The following is a 24,388-nucleotide window of genomic DNA, read 5'->3' on the forward strand; positions in this document are numbered from 1 at the left end:
TTGTCAGCATTTGTTGTTTGTCGATTTATTGTTGGTAGCCATTCTGACAGGTATAAAGTGATATCTCATTGAGGTTTTAATTTGCATTTCTCTTATGATTAGTGATACTGGGCATTTTTTTCATTTGTTTACAGATGCTCTGTATGTACTCTTTGGAGAAGTGTCTACTCAGCTCTTTTGCACATTTCTTAATCCGGTTGTTTGTTTTCTGGCATTGAGTTGTATTAGTTATATGTATATTTTAGAGATTAAACCCTATATTATTCTTAACCTCACTCTTTCTATTTTGTTCCTACCATTTATGCTTATTATTCCCTGTACCTTTACCCCCATTCCCTCCCCTCCCCCTTCTCGCTGATAAGCCTCCATGTGATCTCCATTTCTGTGATTCTGTTCCTGTTCTAGTTGTTTGCTTAGTTCGTTTTTGTTTTTGTTTTTATGTTTAGTTGTTAATAGTTGTGAGCTTGTTGTCATTTCACTGTTCATAGTTTTGGCCTTCTTTTTCTTAGATAAGTCTCTTTAATATTTCATAAAATAAGAGCTTGGTGATGATGAATTCCTTTAATTGTTACCTTATCTGGGGAGCACTTTATCTTTCCTTCCATTCTAAATGATAGCTTTGCTGGATACAGTAATCTTAGATGTAGGTCCTTGTCTTTCATGACTTTGAATACTTCTTTCCAGCCCCTTCTTGCCTGTAAATATTCTTTTGGGAAATCAGCTGACAGTCTGATGGGAACTCCTTTGTAGATTACTGTCTCTTTATCTCTTGCTGCTTCTGGGATTCTCTCCTTCATTTTAATCTTGGCTAATGTAATTATGATGTGCCTTGGTGTGTTCCTTCTTGGGTCCACCTTCTTTGGGACTCTCTGAGCTTCCTGGATTTCCTGGAAGTCTATTTCCTTTGCCAAATTGGGGAAATTCTCCTTTATTATTTGTTCAAATAAGTTTTCCACCTGTTGCTGTTCCTCTTCCCCTTCTAGTACCCCTGTAATTCGGATGTGGGAACGTTTAAAGTTGTCCTGGAGGTTCCTAAGGTTCTCCTCATTTTTTTTGAATTCTTGTTTCTTCATTCTTTTCTGTTTGGTCATTTTTTTCTTCTTTCTGGTCCACTCCATTGATTTGAGTCCCAGTTTTCTTTCCATCACTATTGGTTCCCTGTACATTTTCCTTCATTTTACTTAGCATAGCCTTCATTTTTTCATCTAATTTGTGGCCAAATTCAACCAATTCTGTAAGCATCCTAATCACCAGTGCTTTGAATTGTACATCTGATGGGTTGGCTATCTGTTCATCGCTTAGCTGTATTTGCTGATTTGACCTCTTCTTCCGTTTGGGCCTTTTTTTTTTTTTTGTCTTTTCATTCCTGTTACCTATGAGTTGTGGAGCCTTAGGTGTTTACCAGGTGAGTCAACCCAATCCCTGGGTTGCGACACTATATGTGGGGGCGGGGTCTGAGAGGGAACAATGGCACTAGCTTCTCTCTCTGTCGGATCTCAGTCCCCTCCGCCACTTCTCCCAAGCAAATTGGGCCTTTCTGGTTTGATTCCTGTGTGGATGGGCTTGTATATGTTCTAGGACCCTGCGGGTCTATCCAACGAACTGTCCTGTGAGGCTGGGAGTCTCTCCCTGCGCCTCACCCCCCACAGGTGTTTTCAGTCGGTGTTTTGAGGCTTTATTCCCACGCACTGGGACCCTGGGTTGCATTGTCTGTCTCTCTTCCCAATTTCGCTTGGTTTATCTGTGTGTGAATGTGGGACCGCCTGGTCAGCTGCTTTGTGCACAGTGCATAGTGCCTCGCTTCACAATTGCCGCCTTGCTGAATCTGCCCATTGCCACCCTGTGCCCGGGGTCTGCCAGCCACTGCCTGTGCCCAGGGTCCGTCTGCTGCTGTCTTGTGCGCCCAGGGTGCCTCTCCCCTTGGTGCCACCGCTTTTTGTGCCACAACCCCTCTCTGTCAGGCTGCCCGACTCCACTCCACCTACTGGTCTGGATGAATGTGTCTATTTTACCTCCCTGGTTGTCCGACTTCCTTACAGTTCAATTTTCTGTCAGTTCTGGTTGTTATTTTGTTTCCAAATTGTTGTCCTTATTTTGGTTATGCAAGGAGGTACAGTTTGTCTACCTACGCCTCCATCTTGGCCAAAAGTCTCCTTGGTTTCTTATCTCTTCTTCTCCAACCATGTCATACTGATCACCAAAATCCTTATCATTTTTAGCTTGAACCATTACAATAGTTTCCTACCTTTTAATTTATTTTAAAGTTTTTATTTATTTATTTTTAGAGAGAGGGGACAGGAGGAAGAAAGAAAAGGGGAGAAACACTGATGTATGAGAGATACATCAATCAGGGCTGCCTCTCACATGCCCCCAACTGGGGACCTGGCCCACAATCCAAACATGTGCTCTGACCAGGAATCAAACCCTGTGCTTTGCAGGAAGACACCCAACCCACTGAGCCACACCTGCCAAGGCCCTACTTTTTTTTTTTTTAAAGGTTTTATTTATTTATTTTTAGAAAGGGTAAGGGAGGGATAAAGAGAGGGAGAGAAACATCATGTGTTTGCCTCTCACGTGGCCCCCACTGGGAACCTGGCCCACAACCCAGGCATGTGCCCTGAGTTGGAATCAAACCAGCAACCCTTTGGTTTGCATCCTGGTGCTCAATCCACTCAGCTGTGCCAGCCAGGGCCCTACTTCTTTTTAATACTCTAATTTGTCTTTTATGTTGTTACCAAGGTAGTAGTAGTTTTAAAAGTGTTTTATTTTTTAATTTTATGTATTGTTGAGGTGACATTCATCAATAACATTATGTAACGTAGAACATTATAATTTTATATTTGTATACTCTATTGTGCGCCCACCACCAAAAGTCGTTTCCTTCTGCTACCACATCCCTGGCCCCCTTTACCCATTTTGCCCTCCTTCCACTCCCCTTTTCCTTTGGTAACCACCGTTTTGTTCTTTGTGTCTATGAGTGTGTTCTGTTTTGTTTGTTTGTTTCTTTTTTTCCCCTTTCACATTTGAGTGAAATCATGTAGTTTTTGTCCTTTTCCATCTGACTTATTTCACTTCATATGATACTCTCAAGATCCATCCATGTTGTTGCAAATGATTCTATACAGAAAACTCTAAAGATGCCACCGAAAAACTATTTAGAAACAAATACAGTGCAATTGCAGTATACAAAATTAATATATAAAAGTCCAGTGTGTTCTTATATACTAACAATGAAATTTCAGAAAAAGAAATAAAAAAGAATTTTATTTGCAATTGCATCAAAGAGAATAAAATACCTAGGAATAAACTTAACAAGGGATGTGAAGGACCTATACACTGAAAACTACGAGACATTGTTAAAAGAAATTGAAGAAGACACGAAGAAATGGACAGATATTCCATGTACATGGGTTGGAAAAATCAACATAGTCAAAATGGCCATATTGCCTAAAGTCATACAGAGATTTAATGTAATCCCTTTCAAAATCACAAGGGCATTTTTTAAAGAAATAGAACAAAATATCATCAGACTTGTATGGAACTACAAAAGACCCAAGTAGCCAAAACAATCCTGAGAACAAAAGAACTCAGCTGGCATTGTCACACTTCCTGACTTTGAAATATAGTTCATTCTTTTTATGGTTGAGTAATATGCCATTGTTTATGTATATTACTACATCTTTATCTCTTCATCTGTCAATGGACACATAGGTCACTTCTATCTCTCGGTTATTGTAAATAATGCAATAAATATAGGGGTTTATATATCTTTTTGAACTAGTGTTTTTATATTTTTTGGATAAATACACATAAAAGTATATATTTTAAAAACACAACCTGAACTTGTTACTTTTCTATATGAAACGTGTAGGTGGCTTTTTGTATTTTGACAATGTAAACCCTACTATATTCTTCAGCGTGGCATATGAGGCTGTTCATGATGTGGCTGCTTCCCCCTTCCCCTCCTTTCCCCATCACCCATGTTAGTCATGGTGACTTGACTTGTCAGGCCGCTCCACTCTTTTGCACACTTGCATTTGCTCTACTTGTGCTTATCTTAATCTTTCAGTAGCATGTCACACCATTGCACACTCCCTCTCTTTTGCAATACCTTCTCTCCTTGATTTCCATGGAATTCCTTATGGAATTTCCTCATACCTTTTTGGTATTTCCTTCCTTCTTTTTGGTGGGCTACTCCTCTTCTACTCAGCATTTACATGCCGGCCTTCTGAAGGCTCAGTCTTAGGTTCTACTTTCCCTCTTACCCCTGCTCTATATTTAGCTCTGCTCTATATACCAGTAGTTTACTAGAAGAATTTTTACATTTAACAAATACATAAAAGTTATTTACAATATTTGTTATACATTTTCATAACTGTTCAGTTACTATAAGAGAATAAGGATATCTACAGTTTCAGTCAATGAGAACTAACATCATATGTCAAAAGCACTAATTTTTTAGGTAGTTTAGAAGCTAGCCCCCTTGACCCTCCCCACACTGTGCTTCTTCCGTTTGAGTAAGTGCTCTTCTTTACTGTCTGTCTGGTCCCTCATTCTGCTATTGTAGAAAATGATTAGATTTTAGCAACCCTCCTAAAATGTTATCTTTTCAGATCATCAAGTAGCATTTATCATGTCTATACACCTTATTGAATTAAATGGAGCAACTAGGTAGAAATTAGGGAAGCTTTCCTATTTTTCATTTAGAAGAAAATTTTTGTTCTGAGAAATATATTGGAATTATTAGTAAAGACTCTCTATAATGTTTATTGTAGTCCAGATCCCTGACAGGAAATTATTCTGAATAAAGTAAAAAAATATTGTTGAAGGACAGAATTATTGAGTAATCAAGATGTAAACTTTTCGATGATGTAAGATGTACATATTAGAATTGCTCCACTTGATTAGCTCAGTCTTCCTGCTATTTCCTGACATTCCATTTATGATAATGAAGAGATTCGGTCTTTGATAATAGTAAAAGGTTAATACAGGAGGCTGATGGGGCTGCTACCTCAGTACTGAAGAGGTAATAATGACTTTGCCAGAATTGAATAGAAAGTATTAGTATGGAGAAGAAAGTTTAATCCTTAATATATTTAATTTTTAGAATGAGATTAAAATAATATTGCAAGAAGCATTTTACATAATTGAACATAAGTAAGATAACTTCATTTGCATTTTGTTTCTAATCAGAAGAAATTGGGAACTGTCCCTTTAATGAAACCCTGTTTACCTATCTCTTTTAATAGGCGTGGCTTAGGAACCTGTAGAGTGAGGTATAACTTCCAATTCTGCATTCTGACCTGCCACCTTGGAAAGAATGCTGATACTACAAACCAGGAAGTGACAAATAATGTGCTTTAAACTACAGTACAACTTGTTTTTTTAATAAGGAAAAGCTTCTTAAAACAAAACTAGAAGATCGAAGCAGTGATTTTACAGAGTTGTCATTAAATATTTGGAACTCTGCTGTGGGATAAAGACTTTGCAGCACACTGAGAATGTAAAGCTTTCTGGGCCAGAAATTGATCTTCTGTCTTTTGAGCCTTATCTGATTACTGCTTGGTTCATCTTTATTTTGTTAAAGTACTCTTGTAGGCTGAAACGGGGAGACGCTTCATTTTGCAGGTAGGTGTTCAGTCTTTGTTTACAATTTAGGTTATTTTTTTTTTAAGCCTACTTAACTCTGATTCAGCTGCCGATTATTGAAAGAATAATGAATAACAGTGTGGATGGATATGTGTTTCAGTGTTTGAACATTCAGCATGGCTGTAAATAACTACATTTTTGTGACTTCTGGCCAACTTTGAAAAAAGTGTCATTTTTTTAACAAATTAGCAAATCTGTAAGATAGTGAGCTATGAGTTCTATTTTGTTTTCCATTAACCTTTTATGTATACATTTAAAAAACATAACATATTAAAAATACTGAAATTACCCTGCTATTAATTTCTCAATAGTATTTGATACTGTAACTAAATGATTTATGTAGTCAAATAAAATGGAATTTTTGTTTTAATTTTTACTTATAAGTTTCATTTCTTTCACTCTTAGGAAGCTGCCTGAATATTTATCATTGGTTCATGTACTTGCTTTAGTCTGCTTTTGGTATATTTTAGTATCTATTATTTCAGGATAGTTTTTATAAGAGGTTAATGCTCCAGAAGAATACTGAAGTGTTGCTGGTTTCTTTTTATAATGTTAACCATCCATTTATGATACTAAAAGTATTTCAAAGATAATGTCTTTGGAAAAGTGAGTTAGTTTATTAGTATGAGCTAACTGCTATTTGTGAAAAAAGTTCACAAATAACTCTTCTGGAGTGGGAGGCAAGAAGAAATGTGTGGGGAAACCTTTAGGATTATGGACAGTGGTTCCTTAACTTTCTCTACCAGGAGGAATTCTTTTGATTATTTTTTCCTATGGACACTATGTTTCAAAAGACTTTTTGTCCACCAAATAAGTAGTGTATATTAAAGAATAAAATGTTAGAGCCTTATTGTTTATTAGTTGTATGTTATTTCCAATAAGAAATATTTATTATCAGTCTGACATACCACTTTAGGTTAATATAATGCAGCCCCAAACAAAGAGGCTGGACATTTTACTTAGCTTGAATAACTTTTTTGTAGGTAACTGTTTGGATATTTTTGACTTTTTAAATACTGATAATATTCTCTGAGTTTTCATCAACTACTCTTGTGGAATCTTAATATTTTGGGCATGGCAAATTGGGAACTAGTAGTCTAAATTGCAGAATATTCTTAATTTATTTGAGGTTTCTTGAAAAATAATGAAGTTCATCAAGTGTAATGTAAAAACAAAGATACCATACCTACTAGACAGAGAAACAAGGAGAAATAAAAAAGGAAGTGGAGGGACTTCTGGTCAAGGCAGCGGTATGGGAAGATGTAGTTTGCTTCTTCGCACAATCACATCAAAATTACAACTAAAATATAGAGCAGCCATCACTCAGAACTGTCATAAATTGAGGTGAATGGAAGTCTGACAACTACAGAATTAAAGAAACTGCATCTATTGAGACTGGTAGGAGAGGTGCAGATGCGGAACAGGCTAGTCTCTCAACCATGTGCGGTAGGTAAAAATTTGGGAGAGATATCTTGGAAGCAGGAAGTCCTAGGCTCCCCACCTAAGGTTCCAGTGCCAGGAAGATAAGTCCCCACAACTTTGGGCTGCAAAAACCAGCAGGGATTGAGATGGTGGAAGCCCTGAGGTTCCTCTTAAAGAACCCACACATGGACTCACTTATTCAGACTCACTCCCTCTGAGCTCCAATTCCAGGGTAGCAGCTTGAAAGTCACCAGTGACATACAGGGAGGAACTGAAGTGTCTTGCATCAAAGTAAGCAGAGGCTATTGGACCTTTTCTAAACCCTCCCCCAGCAGAGCCAGCAAGCTTGTGCCAAATGTAAGACTCCATCAACCTGGCCAACACTGTTTGACCTGCCTTGGGGATCCCCAGAGACTCTGCCCCACCCAACTCGTGGGCCCATCCAAGCTGCTTTTCCATATGAGTGGCTAGTCTTGGTTCATGCTTTACAACTTTCTAAATCCTCTCACACAAACAACAGATGGCCTCAGTGAGCCCCAGGCCTGGCACTAGCAGCAGCGTGGCTTCACCTGGGAATCTCCAAGCCCAGCAAAGGTAGCAGCCATCTTAGATTGCTTTGTAGCTCGGGTATGGTGGCTCTGGGCAAAACATAGATGGGGGCTGACCTTGGCCTGCGTCACTCAGGAAACCCCAAGACCAGTACATCCAATGGATAGCTATAGACCATGGTGGAGCCCCTTGCACAACTGATCCTCCGTGGAGGGTAGAGGTTGGTGGTAAGTGGTCACAGCCAATCCTTACAGTTAAGTGGCCTGGATAAATCCCTCTCATTGATCTACCAACAGCAAGGTTCAACTACAAGAGGAGAATGTACTCAGCCCACATGAAGGGTGCACCTTGAGTACCCATTTTGGGTGATAGGGGAGGCTGTGCCACTGGACCCTGTAAGACACCTACTGCATTAGGCCACACTACCAAGACACAGAGTCAAAGCAGCTCTACCCTAATACATAGAAACAAATGCAGGGAGGCTGCCAAAATGAAGAGACAAAGAAGCATGCCCAAATGAAAGAGCAGATCAAGACTTTAGAAAAAGAACTAAACAAAATGGAGATAAACAGTCTATCAGAGACAGAGTTCAAAACACTGGTTATGAAAAAACAAAACAAAACACTGGTTATAAGGTTGCTCAGGGAATTTAGTGAGGACCTGAACAGCATAAAAAAGGTCTAGTCAGAAATGAAAGATACACTAATTGAAATAAGGATCAATTTACAGAGAAACAACAGTAGAAGTAAGAACCAGTAGAAACAGCCAAGAACCAAATCAATGATTTGGAACATAAGGAAGGAAAAATACCAAACAATCAGAAGAAAAAAGAATTTTAAAAAATGAGGATAGTATAAATAGCCTCTGGGACAACTTCAAGAAGTTCAGCATTCACCTCGCAGGGGTACCAGAAGGAGAAGAGGAAGAGCAAGAAATCAGATATCTGTCTGAAAAAATAATAAAAAGAAAAATTCTTTAATTTGGTGAAGGAAATACACATCAAGTCCAGGAAGCACAGAGAGTCTCAAAAAAGATGGATGCAGGGACTTCTGCCAAGATGGAGGCATAGGTGGAAACATTGCGCCTTCTTGCACAACCAAGTTTAAAGACAATAAAGTTTTAGTAACAAAAAATGCAGCCAAAACATGGAAAGTTGAACTATATGGAAGTCTGACAACAACGAACCCTTCAGCCAGACCAGTAAGAGGGGCAGAGCCAGTGGCTGGCACAGTGGGGTTGCACAGGAAAACTCGACCAGACTGACCCAGGCGTGTGGGCAGCGGTTGGCAGATCCCAGGCAGGGGTTGCGATGGACAGACCCAGTGAAGGCTCAAGGCAGCTGGCTGACCTCGGTCACACATTCACTCTCAGATAAACCAGCGAAGGAGCGAGCAGTGAGACAGACCACACAGGCCCCAGTGGCAGGAAGCAGCAGAGGGGATATCTATTGTCACCCTTTGACCCTGCCCCCACATACAGTGTCACATCCCAGCAACCTGGGAGGCCCTGCCCTGGTGAACACCTGGGGCTCCGCTCCTCATGCATGAGGGGTGCAAACAGATCAAAACATCGCTCAAGAAGAACTCAAAGCCCCAGAGCCCATAACTCTAAGTGACCAAGAAATAGCCAAACTTTCACATGCACAATTCAAAACTCTGGTGATCAGGATGCTTACAGAACTGGTTGATTTTAGTCACAAATTAGAGAAACAAATGAAGGCTAAACTAATTGAAATGAAGGGAAATGCACAGGAAACCCATAGTGATGGAAAGGAAAATGGGACTAAAATCAATGGAGTGGACCAGAAGGAAGAAAAACATGACCAAACAGAAAAATATGAAGAAACAAGAATTTAAAAAAAACAAAAGTTAAAAAAAGAATTCAAAAAAAACGAGGAGAGTCTTAGGAACCTCCAGGACATCTTTAAACGTTCCAACATCCGAATTATAGGGGTACCAGAAGGGGAAGAGGAACAGGCACGAGTGGACAACTTATTTGAACAAATAATGAAGGAGAACTTCCCCGGTCTGACAAAGGAAATAGACTTCCAAGAAGTCCAGAGAGTCCCAGAGAAGGTGGACCCAAAGAGGAACACACCAAGGCCCACCATAATTGCATTACCCAAGATTAAAGAGAAGGAGAGAATCTTAAAAGAAGCAAGAGAAAAGAAGACAGTTATCTACAAAGGAGTTCCCATCAGAGTGTCAGCGGATTTCTCAAAAGAGACCTTACAGGCAAGAAGGGGCTGGAAAGAGATATTCTAAATCATGAAATCCAAAGACCTACAACCAAGATTGCTCTGTCCAGCAAAACTTTCATTTAGAATGGAAGGGTAGATAAAGTGCTTCTCAGATAAGGTCAATTTCAAGGAGTTCCTCATCACCAAGCCCTTATTATATGAAATGTTAAAGGGACTTATCTAAGAAAAAGAAGATAAAAAATAGCAACAGTGAAAGGACAGCAAACTCACAGTTACTCACATCTAAAACAACCACACCTAAAACGAAAGCAAACTAAAAGGACAGCTAGATCCAGGAGCAGAACCATAGAAATGAAGATCACATGGAGGGTTAGCAACAAGGGAGTGGGAGGAGAAGGGGGGAGAAGATACAGAAAATAAGTAGCATAGATGGTAGGCAGAAAATAAATAAGGGGAGGGCAGGAATAGTATGGGAAATATAGAATCTAAAGAACTTGAGACATGTGGTCATAAACTAAAGGGGGGGAACAGTGGGGGAGGGTTTGCAGGGAGGAGGGGAATGAAGGGGGAAATAGAACAAATGTAATGGCATAATCAATTAAAAAAGAAAACCATGGATACAAAGAGGCCCACTCCAGGACACATCATAAAACTGTCAGCTGATTTCTTTCTCAAAAGAAACTTTAAGACTAGGAGGGATTGGCAAGAAATATTCAAAGTCATGAAAAGCAGGGACCTACAGTGAAGGTTCCTCTATCCAGCAAAGACATCATTTAGAATCAAAGGGCAGATAAAGAGCTTCCCAGACAAGAAAAACTAAAGGAGTTCATCATCACAAAACCATTATTATAAGAAATGTTAAAAGGACTTATTTCAGGAAGAGTAGAAGATCAAAACTATGATCAATTAGATGGCAAAAAAACATATATTTCAACAATTGAATCTAAGCAAACAAGAACGGACAGAATCTGGATACTGAGAGCATTTCAATGGTTGCCAGATGGGAGGTGGGAGGTAGAAAGTGTGAAGAGATGAGGGAATTAAGTACAAATAGTTAGTTACCTAATAGCCATGGGGATGTAAAGTACAGTAGAGGAAATGGAGTACCCAAAGAACTTATATACATGACCCATGGACATGTACAATAGTGAGGGGAATTGCCTGAGGAGGTGAGGGGTGCTAGGTGGAGGGGATAAAAGGGCAGAGAAGTCAGGACAAGTGTAATAGCATAATCAATAAAATATATTTTTTATAAAACAGGGAAGTGGTATTTGCCATAGGTAATACTGGGGAAGAATTGAAGGCATCTCTATGTTTTGGCTCCATTAAGTCTCTATATTTATTCCTACTACTTCCCAACTTAAAATTTTTACTCCAGTAGACTGATAAACTCTTCACTGACTTCAAAACAAGTATTAGGTTCATCATGTATTTATTCCATATTTGTATGTTGGTTTTTCTTTTCCAAAATTTTCTCATTTCTCCATTCCCCCCATTCATGTCCTCCTTTCATTTCAATGGACCTTTCATTTCAAGACCTTTCTCCAATGTGAAGCCTTCTCTGATCAGCCAAACCCACAGTAGTATTACAGTGTTGATTCCACTGGGACTTAAGTACATAATAATATAGCTTGTCACATTTAATTGGCATAAAAGTCTCCTGGGTTTTTTCAACTATATTGTAAGCTGTTCGAGAGCATTTTATCCTCCTTAGCATCTAGTGGAGTAAATTACATTTGAGAAGTTCTAAGTAAATATCTATTGTATAAATAAGAGAGAGAGAATCTTGCCAACAGTTGCTTCAAGTGTTGCCTCCCTCTGCCTTGCTTAATCATGTGATTAACCATTAGAAATGTTTCTAGAAATGAGACCATTAGGTATCACACTATTTTTGTTTTTGTTTTGCTATGTGAGTTTTTTGTATTAAATTATTTCAATACTGATATGTTAGCTACGATGAAAGAATGAGATGGGCTACCTTAAAAATAAATCAAGCCCTGGCTGGTGTGGTTCAGTGAGTTGGGCATTGTTCTGCCAGCCAATAGATCATCAGTTCTCTTCCCCATGAGGGCACATGTCTGGGTTGTGGGCTGGGTCCTGGTGGGTGGTGTGAATGAGGCAACCAATTGATGTTTCTCTCCCTCTTTCTCCCTCCCTTCCCCTCCCTCTAAAGATAAATAAATAAAATCTAAAAAATAAATTAAAAAATATTCTAAATTCCAACCCCTTACATTTTCTATTTAAAAATATATATATATAATTTAGACTTTACTGCTATGTAAGTTTTTTAAAATGCTTAAAATATGCAGATATATATTATGGATTCAGAGGATGGGTTCTGTTTGATGATTAGAACTCTGAGAGCTGATTCGGTGATCGTGGTAGACTGGTTGGATTGCAGAATTCAAATTGCAGATTAGTAATTGCTGGAAACCATGAACACATCATTTTATAAAAAGAAAATTTTAAACATCCTTCCTTCGATTTACAGTAGTTATCATATATTCATGTACTTTATTCCCAGCATGGACTCTGCCAGGTAAGTTTTGTTAACCCATATTTCTCTAGGTATGGAAAATTGATGTGTATTAAGGTCACAGAACTACCAAGTTATATATCTAGTAGCTGCACAACAGGTCATTTTTATTCAGTACTTCAAAATACAAGTTTGAATCAGGGTATTATACTGTCTTATTTTTTGTGTCATTTTAGCGCTTGACCAGACAGGAATTCTGGCAGCTGCTCCAGCAGAACTATGGCACTGAACTAGGTTTAAATGCTGAAGAGATGGAAAGCTTGTCCCTGTCGATTGAGGAAAATGTGCAGCCAAGGTACAGCAGTGTTTTGAAATGTCAAGACTTCTTCATTATTATTCAAAGCAGAATTATTGTAACCTTTACTAATTCAGAACTTCTATTAATTTACTCTTGGGTGAAATTTGCCTCCATTCTCCCTGATGGATAGCAAATAGTTTACTAAATCAGTAAGCAAATACAAGACATATAAGGAAATATGTCTCTGTAACTGTGTCAAATAGGATTTGTTTAAAGCATGGTTTTATAAATTTTCTAAATTAAGGATCTGGAGAAGTACTTAGTGAAATCTCTATGCTTATTGGTAACAATAAAGTAAATTAGCTGGTAGATATTTTTTTAATTTTTAAAACATTTTATATATAAACTTTAAAAAAGGTTTTATCTATCTATCTGTCTATCTATCTATCTATCTATCTATCTATCTATCTATCTATCTATTTAGCAAGATGAGAAGAGAGGGAGAAAGAGAGGAAGAGAAACATCAGTGTGCCAGAGAAACATTCGCTGGTTGCCTCTCGCATACCCCCAGCTGGGGACCTGGTCTGCAACCCAGGCATATTCCCAGACTGGGAATTGAACCAGTGACCTTTCAGTTTGTAGGTTGGGCACTCAATCCACTGAACCACACCAGCTAGGGCAGCTGATAGGTATTTTGAGGGATATGCAGATACTGCAACTTTTCCTCAAGGATATCCTAGCATAGTGCTTGAGATGTAGTTGGCACTCAACAAATATCGAATACATTAATGAAAGGAGCTTGTAGTACTGTAGGGAATGCAAATAATTATAATACAAGTTTGAAAATGAAAAGAGCCAAGTTAAGCAATAGATAATGTGATAAATTCAGAGTAGAGTGATACTGTTCTTGACTGATCAATATGGGAATTCATATGGAAGAGTGGATATTTTTATTAACTTGTACAAGTAAAAGTGCATTTTGTGTAATGATAATTGAGGGCATAGCAGTAAAAACAGGTGAAGACAATATATTAAAAATTTAAAGCAAACATTATGCTAAATGAAAGAAGCCAGTCACAAACGACCACATATTGTATGAGTCCATTTATATAAAACGGAGTCCAGAGTCAGTAAATCCAGAGACAGAAAGTAGATTAGTAGTTGCCAGGGGCTTGGCAGAGAGAATGAGAGTGACTGCTGGTGGGTACAGGGTTTCGTTAGGGGTGACGAAATGTTCTAAACTTGGATAGTGGTGATTGTTGCACAACTCAGTAAACAACTGTATTATACACTTTAAATGGAGTGAATTTTATGGTATGTAAATTATAACTTAATAAAAGTTATTAAAAATTCTGTAGCAAATCTTAAAATTGAAATCTTTCAAAAGTCTTGATATGTCTGCAGAATTTTTATACTATCTAATTTCTTAGTTATGCTGATCCTATTTATAATGTTTAGTTAAGCATCAGTATTTTACAGCCTTTTTTACATGGTTACATGTGCATATTTTTATTAGTTTTCTGTAAAGTTAAAAATTTTTATTGCACTGCTTTCCTTGTCCAGTTTATTAGCTTCTTTTAGGTACTGGAGTTGGGTAGAAAAGCAACTGGTACAATGCAAAGAGGCTTGGATGGTGGTAAAGAAAATCTGGATTCTAGTCTGGACTCTGACACCAAGCAGCTGAGCAACCTCACGCAAATCATGTAGACTTTCTTATCCTCAGTTTACTCATCTGTGAAATGAGTCAGTTAAACCAGATGATCTCCAAGGCCCCTGCCAACTGAAAAAATTTCCAGCCTTTGATGAAAAAAAAGATAAATATTTTTGACTAGCTGCTTTATACACTCTAAGGTATGAAGCAGCTTGAGGTCACCAGAAAAGATGCTGTTTTCTTGGTGATTGAGTGCTTTCTAAGAAAAGTTGTGGCAGGATCCTCATTCCACCTTCTACTCCTTTTCCCATTCTATCAGTCTGTGAAAGAAGTTTGTTTTGTTTCTAACCTTTATTTCCTCAGCTTTTCCACCATCCTCTTCATTTTCAATTTCTCCTTCACTCCCTCCTCCTTTTTTCTTTATTTCTTCCCAACCCAACTCTATCCTTAAAATCCTCAAGTTCAGACACATGGCTTGTGGGTTAGTTGCAAGGAGCCATTTTTTTTCCTTTGGTTCCCTCTGAGCCCTGCCCACCTGGCCAAAAGTGACTTGGTAGCAGACCTAGGTATTATTTGGATGGAAGAGAACAGAGCTGAAAGGCCCTTTGGCATTTCTGTTCCTTCCTCAGGATAATATGACTTAAAAGGTCAGGCTGCTACTTTATTTTAGAAGAGCTTTAAGTGTATATGTTGCAGAGATTACACAGAATAACAATTTCTTAATAAGGCCAAGCACTGGAAATTAGATCGGTTGTGCTCCTTTAATATTTAATAGATTTCCCTTTCTCTTTGCTCCCTGAGAGAAAAAAAAAAGCAGGCCCCAGGACATTTATTCTAGTCTTGTCCTGATGACCATTGGAAAGCTGTTCCTTAAACCTTTGTCTTAGAAATATCAAGTGGGGCGTGGACTGGTTGATGGGCTCTGTGCTCAGACATCAGGGGCTTCCATTTTGGGGAGGATTCACCATCTCAGCTGGGACTGAATCGGAGGGAAGGAGGTCTTACACTGCCTTCTGGTGCTGACCAGCACCCAACTCAAACATCCACCCTGCACCTTTCAAAGCACTGTCGTGTCCATAACTGAAATTTAAACAAGCAACGTTCACTTTATTAGTTATGGCCACTTGTACTTGGTTAATTTTATAATGGTTACTGAAATTTATAAAATCGCATATTAGCATTATCTTACTTTCAAATTGGCTGTGCAAATCAGCCAATTTGCACATGATTTAAAAAAATGGCATGTTGTAAGTAGAGGCTTATTTGTTACATTACAAAAAACCATTTGTGCCCTGGCTGGTGTAGCTCAATGGATTGAGCACGAGCCTGTGAAGCAAAGGGTTGCTGGTTTGATTCCCAGTAAAGGCACATGGCTGGGTTGCAGGCCAGGTCTCCAGCAGGGGACACAGGAGAGGCAACCACACATTGATGTTTCTCTCCCACTCTCTCCTTCCCTTCTCTCTAAAAATAAATAAATAAAATATTTTTTAAAAAACCCATTTATTGTCAAAATGCTTTATAATAGAAAGGACTTCTGTGAAGAGATTAAATCACTTAATTGTGTGACCTTGTTTATGTTTCCATAATGGTGTGTTTCTTACAGAAGTCCAGAAAGAAGCAGCGTGGATGACTGTGGGGAGAGAGATGAAAAATCATCCAAGTCTATCAGTTTTACCCGTGAATCAGTTAATCGGGTTTCAGAAACAGAGTCAGTTGATGGAAATCTACCAAAAGTGGTTAGTGTGTGACGCCCTTTTTAAAATATAACTGATGCTGCCATGTGTTAATCAGAACACAAGATCAAATAAGAATACAGTATACAGCATGTTTAAAACTAAGACGTCAAGCTGCTCCTTTATTTTGGGAGAAGAGTTTCAAGTCTCTGAGTAGCAGAGGTTAAGACGGAGAAATTCATAGTTAGCAGAAGTTTTTCCCCAAGTAGGGAGTGTGTGTGATGGAATCTGTTTTGAAAGGGGAGATGAGAACCCTGTGCAGCAGGCTCAAGTAACAGTAGAAGCTTCTAGGCTGACTGCTGAAGCAGGCGCACCCAGTTAGTTACTGGGTTTCGTAGTTAGTTCCTTCCTTTATTTTTTCAAGTATCATTAAAAGCCCACTGGTTTTTGAAAAATTTCAATGCGTTCCTATCACTCGGAGTCTTTTTATTTTTTTAGTGCTCAGATGGCCCCTTCTGAGACCTCTCAGATTGGCTTCTTTGTCCTTTCGAAGTTATCGGTAATTTCCGATGGCTTCCTTTCTTTCTGGTACAAGAACATGCCCAGGCACATTTTGTGTACTTTATGTCCTACATCTAGTGTCAGCCATTTTCCTAATGAGCCGAAGCTCTTTATGAAGAATGGTGTTTAGAGACCAGGTCTGAGTGCTAAGCTTGCAACTGCTGTAGAGCTTCTGTTCTGATTGGGGATGCAAGGTTGAGGTAAACCCTGGATTCTCCATTTAGAGCAGACCATCGGCTTCGAATCCTACCTCTGCCATTTGCTATAGAACTTTAAGTTAACTTAATTATTTAACTTTTCTGTGCCTTTGTTCTCTCAATTCCTAGAAGATGAGGATAATAATATCCCATAGGGATATTTATAAAGATTGCATGAATTAATATATGTGAAAGTACTTTGAATAGTCACCGACACACATTAAGTGTTCAGTAACCATAAGTGTTATAATTGATGGTGAATCTGTGTGTGGCCAGCAATGGACCTTTTCTGCCTTCTCCCACGGAGCTCCCAGCATCTCCTATGAATAAACATTTGGAAAACATTGAAACAGACCGTATTTATGTGACCTTGAGGGACTTCCTACTGGTACAAGGGAGGTGATTCTAGATGGTATTTTCTTTGTGTGTGTTCACTGAGAAAACCACACTACTCAATTTTGGGGAGGTAACAGGACAAGGGAATCTTTTGCGGTCTCCTCATCCTTTACAAAAGTCTGACTTTGAAGACTGGATTCTCAGAACTACTAGATTTGAGTCTTTCCTACAGCTTCCTTAACAATGTCTCCTGTACCTCCACTTGGAATCGTTAACTGGTTGGTTCTTGCTTGTAGTTTTGTCCCTAAAGGTAGTCATTTTTTTCTCTAAGGAAAGGGAATGGAATGCAAAGGGACAGTTTAATGTTTTAGGATTGGTTATACATTCAATGATATTTAGTATAGATGTCTGCAGGTTAGGAATACAATATAGAAGTTTTGTGTTTCTTTTTTACCTTTTGCATTTAAGAGCAGTATGGCGAGATTCTCAGATGTCAACAAATATCATGTCACTTTATTTCATTTTTACTTCCAAAAAAGTTAGAAATAACATGATGTCAGAAATAATATTTTTCTAAGACAAAAAAATATATTTTGTTAAGTTATAAAACTAATTCTCTGTAAAAATTTAGGACATATAGAAAAGTATACAAAGAAATAAAAGTTGTCTAGATGCTAACCACTTAAAGATAGTGACTGTTACTTTCCCTATAAGTATCTGTCTATATTCTTTCTTATAGGAACCATGTCTTAATTAGAACAACAGAAGAAATATGTGTGGAAATTTACTCTGCTTAACATCCGTTAAAGACAAGCTGGGTCAACTAAATAAGCATGTTGCCTTGTAGTGTGGAACTCCCAAATAAATCAAATCTTGATTTTTAGCAGTAACCTAAGCTTGAAGAATCAGTATTCTGACCAGGATAGGCTACTCCTTTAATAAATTGTATCCTAATCCCAGTTGGTATTCTGCTTTCTGAGTGCCCAGTGGAAACCTGTGTCCTCCTTGGTGCTTCTGCTGTGCAGTGTGCTCCAAGGTCTCCTGGGCAGGAAGTATAAGGATGGTATCTATGCTTTTTGCTCTCTTTCATCTGCTTACACACAGGCAATGCAAGAAAGTACTTTGCTGTATAGTTTATATTTTTTACACTGTTCTAATAAGCCTAATTATAGTACTATTCACCTTGAATACTAACAGCATCAGCATTTTGTACTGTTAGCATTTATACTTTAATGGCTAATAAGAAATACATATCTTTATTAAATCATCCCCAGAAAATGTAGATAGCTTCATATAGTGAATATATTTTAATGCCCAGTCCCTTAGTCCCTTCACAGCAAGGACCATTGTGCTGTGAGTTTGCAGTGAAATAAATTTTCCCTTTTAATCCTCTGTCCCCCACTGTACTCTTATGTGACTTTTATCTCTCTGTTTTCTTTCTCTTTTCCCTTTAGTTACTGGTCTTGAGAGATGGGTGAGTTTTCTTCTTTGAGATGATGGGGCAGGTATTGTCTGGGGAAACTAGCTGGGTTTTTACTCCTCTCCTTTCCGACCCCAAAGAACTGAATTATTTTGCCCTCTGCCTTCTTTCCCTTCTGCTTAAAGTGATTCACGTGGTGTTAATTCTCTGTGAGTTCCTTTTATATGATGTTCTTTATAAGTTTATTGTTAATTTCTGTTTAAGAAGATGGCTCTAGAATGATGTATATTGTTTACCAGTTTTTTATGGACTGAATTGCAAATGTGATGCAAACATAACAAACACAATTTTTAAAGAGTAGTATTTCGGTGTCTTTATTATTAAAGATCTCACTGTAAAATTAAGCCTAGAATCTGTTTTGTTTTTTTTTTAACTGGATTGTTTGCCTTTTAGGAGTTAGGGAAAGAGGAAGCCCAAAGTGAGAAACAGATCAAAAAGAGTCCTTTACTAACCTCAGAAAAGAGGTTAAGTAGAGCACCATCAAAATCACTGGACTTGAATAAAAATGAGTATCTTTCTCTGGACAAGAGCAGCACTTCAGATTCTGTTGATGAAGGTAAAGAATTTTTTATAAATTTTAATGAAATTTCAGTTATGACTTTTAATGTTAATCTTTGTATTAGTTGGGTATAAATTGGAATTAGTTGCTTTAGATACAGTCTCACTCAATAAAGAACAAAAAAGGGATGGAAGTTAATAAAATACAGAGGGAAGAAGCTGCTAAATCTAACTCATTCCCACTTCCCAGAAGCCTTGATTTTGAAAATCTCCATCACATTTAGCTTTTAAAATTCCAAACCCTAAGTCAATGGAGTTGGAGCAGCAACAAAAAAGCAAATCTTAATAAAATTTGTAACATTATAATTATACTTTCTTTTAACCACCAAAAATAAAAGAAACATAGCAACTGCTTCAACAAACTGTAGTAAATCATGTTCTCTCTACTTTCTCTAAGTTAGTACCAATAACCTGGGGCTTGTCATACTTATTAAGTTGGCATTTTAAGGAATTTTTTAAAAAACTGTAAGCCAGTGGATTAGGGAGATGTTAGGACAGATTCCAGGTAGTGACTGCTTTTCAAGTGTCAGGAACTGGAACAGCGTCTGGATTTTTTCTGTACCTGCTCTCCTGCCATCAGTGCCCAGAACAGTACTGGGGACATCACAGTGGGTGGGACCTGCTGTGAGAGCCCCTGAAGTCTTCACTAGCAGGAAAACCAGACCCATGAAAAGTCAAACTCAATCCCAGTCAAATCTAAATCCAGTTCAAATCAAGCCCAAATCTCAAATCAAATCCAAATTTAATCAACCAAGACCAAATCCATGAAAACCCAATCCAAATCAGATTAGACCTTGGTTTGGGAACACTGAAATAACTTTAATAAAACTAAATTCATGCTCTTAAAAACAAATAAAAATCTACTATTTCCTAGAAATCATAGATTGCTTTAAGAAGACGGTTGTTGAGTGCTTTTGAAAAATTAGTCGAGAGGAAGTTTTTTAAATGGATTGAGTCCTGTAAGTGACTAGGCCCCTAATGTTGTCACCACGCTTTGGTGGACAATGGGTGTGAGTTAGTTATCGCCCGCCTGTCTGAACCTCTGACTTTAGGAAGACCTACTCTGGCACCCAGTGGCCAAATCAGTAAGTGACGCCAAGCAAGGATTCTTTTACTTACCTGCTCATTTATAAGAATGGTGCTTCGAAAGTATTTAGTTTCCTTATCGAGTTCCTATAAAGTTAACATTAATGATAAGTTATCTAAAGGGTAACATTAAAACTCATATAAGCTGTAAATGCTTATCTAGAGGTAAAGAAAAAAACCCAGTGCTGTAGATGCTGTGCTGCATGGAGCTCTCATCACATTTGCTCCTTGCTGGTGCCCCTTTAAAGATCCTGTTTGGCTTTAGAGCAGGGAGACCTTCCCTGTGACTTTCAGACCTTCTGTGTGACTTTCCATTTGTGCTGGTTTTCTTTAAGGTGTATGGGATGACTTTTGTTTTTCTTATTAGATGATCATTCAGTAACAAGTCAAGTACTCCTATTGCTTTCCCTAAGCAAGTTACAAAATCTCGGGCTTATAAAATGTATTAAGAGGGTTTTAGAATGAACCTGTTTTTTATTTCTGAAACTTGTGAGGTGATGAAGATGCCTAAGTCCATGAACTGGGGAGATGATGGGAAAGGTCAAGAGGAGTAAACCAACCACACTAAGAAATTTGGAAATGTGTGCAGGGATTTAGAGGCAGCTAGGCAGATGGCAGATTACTTTAAAAATCACACCTTGCTTTATTTAAAATAATAGTATTTTGATCTACTGTAGTGAGCAGGTTGAGTTAGAAAAGGACAGGATTTCTTTTCTACCACATAAAGCCTATAATCTTTGGGAGGGAGGCACTGGACTATTTTGTTATAGAGGCTCCTTTTAGATCCATGCAGACTTGATAGGAATCAACAGAGCAGAGCATCATGAAATACCTCATGGAGGGACCCCTGAAATAACTTCTAGCACAGTCCCTCTGATGTGGAGTTTAACCAGAACCCGGATATGGAAAGCCAAGAATCCGCTTTGACTGGCTCCTTTTTTAATGCTCTTAATCCACACTAAGCAGTTTAGAACCCATCAGGAGTGATAAGTACCTTTTTAGGGACATCTCTGTACTTCTGGAAATGGATTCTAGGATTCTAGCTGCTGAACAAAATAACTAAGCATTGTGTTTTAATCTGTTAAACCATATTACTAACTTAAAACTTTGATATATAATAATTCACAGAAAAAGCTACAGAACTTTGTTTCTCCAGAGCAGCGATTTTCAGCTACTGTGCTGTGAGAATTTTTAAAACTCACAATACCTGACCTCTTTTCCTCTAGGTTGTCAAATTTAAAAAAATGACAACAGCCAGCACAACAATAGCTATCCATCGTGAATGAATCAAATTATTCCTTTTTTTGTCAGATCAGGAAAAAAAATATTTTTGGTGTGCTACACAATTTTAGTAATTATTTATGTGTGTCATGAGGTAGAAAAGGTTGAAGATTGCTGCTCTCAAGGGTTGTTGCTGATAGACTTCCTGTGCTATTTGCCCATTTTGGGGAGGAGTTCAGAGCATCTGAGAAGGGACTGGGAGTTTCCTCACATGTGGAGATGAGTTGATACAATGTATTCACATCCACAAGTACAAGGAAATTGTGGTTGTGTTTTCAAGGATCTAACACTTCTGTTGCTGTCACGATTTCCTTCTTTCTCCCACCCTGCTTTGTCATGCCATGGATAGTATGTGAAACATCTGCCCCAGGAGGTAAGAGGCGAGAGTGGAAGCTGACAAACTAGCTCACGGCATGAGACACCTGCCCTGTGTTGTATGATAAAAGTTAAATTCAGTTTTGTATAACCGGGGTAAGAACTTGGTGCGACAGGGTTTCCAAACCAAAGTGACTTCTGCAGAGAATGTAAGCTAAATTAGGTGGAAATTAAGCCAGGGGAGGAGTGTATAAGAACAGCAAAATTGGAATCCATGATCTACAGCTGGCAGAGCAAGATGAATGAGAGGCAAAGCCATGTAGAGAGAAACAAGAATCAGAATATCAGTTGATGCTTATTAATTAATAAATGTGAGGACCACTAGACCTCTGGGGCAAGACAGAGAAAAAAAGGCCATGAAATAGTCTAGCAGGAAGAAGACAAATCAATATTTACTTGATATCTCTAAGTTCCATGTACCTGTATCAAAGTAGTTAATATCAAAGTATCAAAGAAAGACACAAATCAGTTAATGAGAGAAAAAACAATGGTTGGAATGAAGGCAGAGCTGGAAGAGTTTTTCTGATTCTTAGACCTGTCTTTTATTTCCCAGACTGCTTCCTGTGGCATAACATCAACAGGTGCTCTAAATAGATAATTCTTAGAGCTTGATTTCTGACATGTGGGGAGCTTTGGTCACGCTATTCCATTCTGTATTGATGGGATGTAATCCTTGAAATAATAAATAACCCCTGTCCTGAAATCACTGAAATTTTGAATTGCTTTCCTCTGTTTCCTGTGCTTTACCTATATCTAGGAGCCTGGATAAAAATGCACAGCTAAGACAGCTATATCTAGCTGTCTTTTCTTTTTGATTCTTCTAAGTTAAACTCCTGGAAGTATAAAATAGAGGATAAGTTTGTGTGCTTTGGAGCTAGAGTGAAGTCAAATTCCAGTTCATTCATTAGCTGGGGAGCTTTGTGGAGTCTCTCAGTGCCTCAGTTTGTTCATCTACATGATGGAAATGATGATGACACCATGTGTCTCACAGGATTGCTAAGAATAAGAAGAGTATATACTTATAAGGTGCTTAGCACAATGCTTGACACATAGTAAGCACCATACAAACATGGGCTATTTTACATAATATTCCCTAGGAATATGTGGAGAGGTGAGCAGATTCTGCTTCTTCCTTTGCTGCCAGTAGCAGCAAAGGAAGAGGCATTATCAGGTTTCCAGAAAAATGTAATATTCTATTGGACATTATTTGGCTTTGAAGTATACTTTTCAGAAGGGTTTCTTTGTTCAATGGGTGATATTAAGAAACAATTTTGAGACTTGAGACACATGGACATAAACTAAAGGGGGGTAATGGTGGGGATGGGGGGGCAGGGTGGAGGGGAATGAAGGGGGGAATAGAACAACTGTAACAGCATAATCAATTTAAAAAAATAAATTTAAAAAAAAAGAAACAATTGTGAATACAATGATACTTGGCTTGGAGGAGTCAGTGGCTAGCAAGTTGGTGAGTGCAGCAGATGTTAGAGCCATTTGTGACTTCATGTTTACTGGATGCATGAGCGCTCAGAAATAGGGCCTGCTGTGTGCTGTGGCAGATCCCACTCTGCATCTCAGTCTCGCCCTCGTCACCTGAAATATTCTTTTGAGTGATATATTATGGAAATTTGATATTACTCAAATTAAATATTTTGAGTATTGACAACTGAAATATTGATCATTATATTTCATTATGATCAGTGAAAATATTTATCATTATAGTTTAACAATATACTCTTATGTATGGGTATACATCATATATATGCATATAAAACCAGTTTAGAGGTTTAATATGCCCTGAATGTGCTGATCACTGTAATCACATTTAAAAGCTATTTTGTATTGTACCAAAAGCAAACAAACAAAACAAAACCTTGAAATTATCTGTTTTTTTGGTTTCTTCCCTTTGATTGTGTTCTTTTTCCCCCAGAAAATATTTCTGAGAAAGATCTTCATGGAAGACTTTATATCAATCGTGTTTTTCACATCAGTGCTGAGAAAATGTTTGAATTGCTCTTCACCAGTTCACGCTTTATGCAGAGATTTACCAATTCTAGGAACATAATAGGTTGGTGCTTGTGTTCTTATATAATGATAAACTTGGGAGGATTTTATTATCTTTAGAGGGTTGAGTTTGTATAAATGTATTTATGTGGTCAAGGAGAAAAATTAGACAAGTTCTGATTTTATTTTGGTGATATATGAACTAGTATTTAAGTGGTTTGATTAAATTCACATCTAAACAAGTTATTCAGTTAGTCAGATTCTACCTATAATTAAGACCCTTTGAAAACTAAAATTCAATGTATTAATTAATGTAGCAGTTCAGTTGGGTTGAAGCCTGTTTTAAAAGGGTGTAGCGTGGAACACCTGGATGCTAATGGAGTGTAAATAGGTACAGTCACTCAGCAATATGGCCTGGCAGAATCTACTAAAGCTGATCATACCTATTCTCTCTGACCAAACAACTCTGCTATTAGGCATATATCCTTCAGAGATGGGTACATGTGTGCTCTGAGTGACATGTACTATTATTCACAGCAGCATTATTTACAATGCCGCAAAACTAAAAAAAAAAAAAAAAGCCCATATATCCACC

General features: G+C 38.0%; 1 protein-coding gene across 3 annotated transcripts in view; it reads left to right on the forward strand.

Moving 5' to 3' along the window:
• GRAMD1C (GRAM domain containing 1C) overlaps window positions 1-24,388 on the forward strand; it is a 106,497-nt gene that overhangs the window by 58,716 nt on the left and 23,393 nt on the right. For 2 of the 3 annotated variants that reach the window (XM_037136881.2, XM_037136880.2), the window contains exons 7-10: window positions 12,533-12,651; window positions 15,849-15,981; window positions 18,886-19,048; window positions 23,720-23,857. In XM_037136881.2, coding sequence (XP_036992776.2) covers window positions 12,533-12,651; window positions 15,849-15,981; window positions 18,886-19,048; window positions 23,720-23,857 — 553 coding nt within the window. Of the gene's footprint in view, window positions 1-5,281; window positions 5,629-12,532; window positions 12,652-15,848; window positions 15,982-18,885; window positions 19,049-23,719; window positions 23,858-24,388 lie in introns of those variants that run through there. The other variant, XM_037136884.2, reaches the window with a different exon arrangement.

This window comes from Artibeus jamaicensis, unplaced genomic scaffold, assembly GCF_021234435.1.
Source record: "Artibeus jamaicensis isolate MK-2021 breed Jamaican fruit bat unplaced genomic scaffold, CSHL_Jam_final contig_3126, whole genome shotgun sequence".
Taxonomy (NCBI): domain Eukaryota; kingdom Metazoa; phylum Chordata; class Mammalia; order Chiroptera; family Phyllostomidae; genus Artibeus; species Artibeus jamaicensis.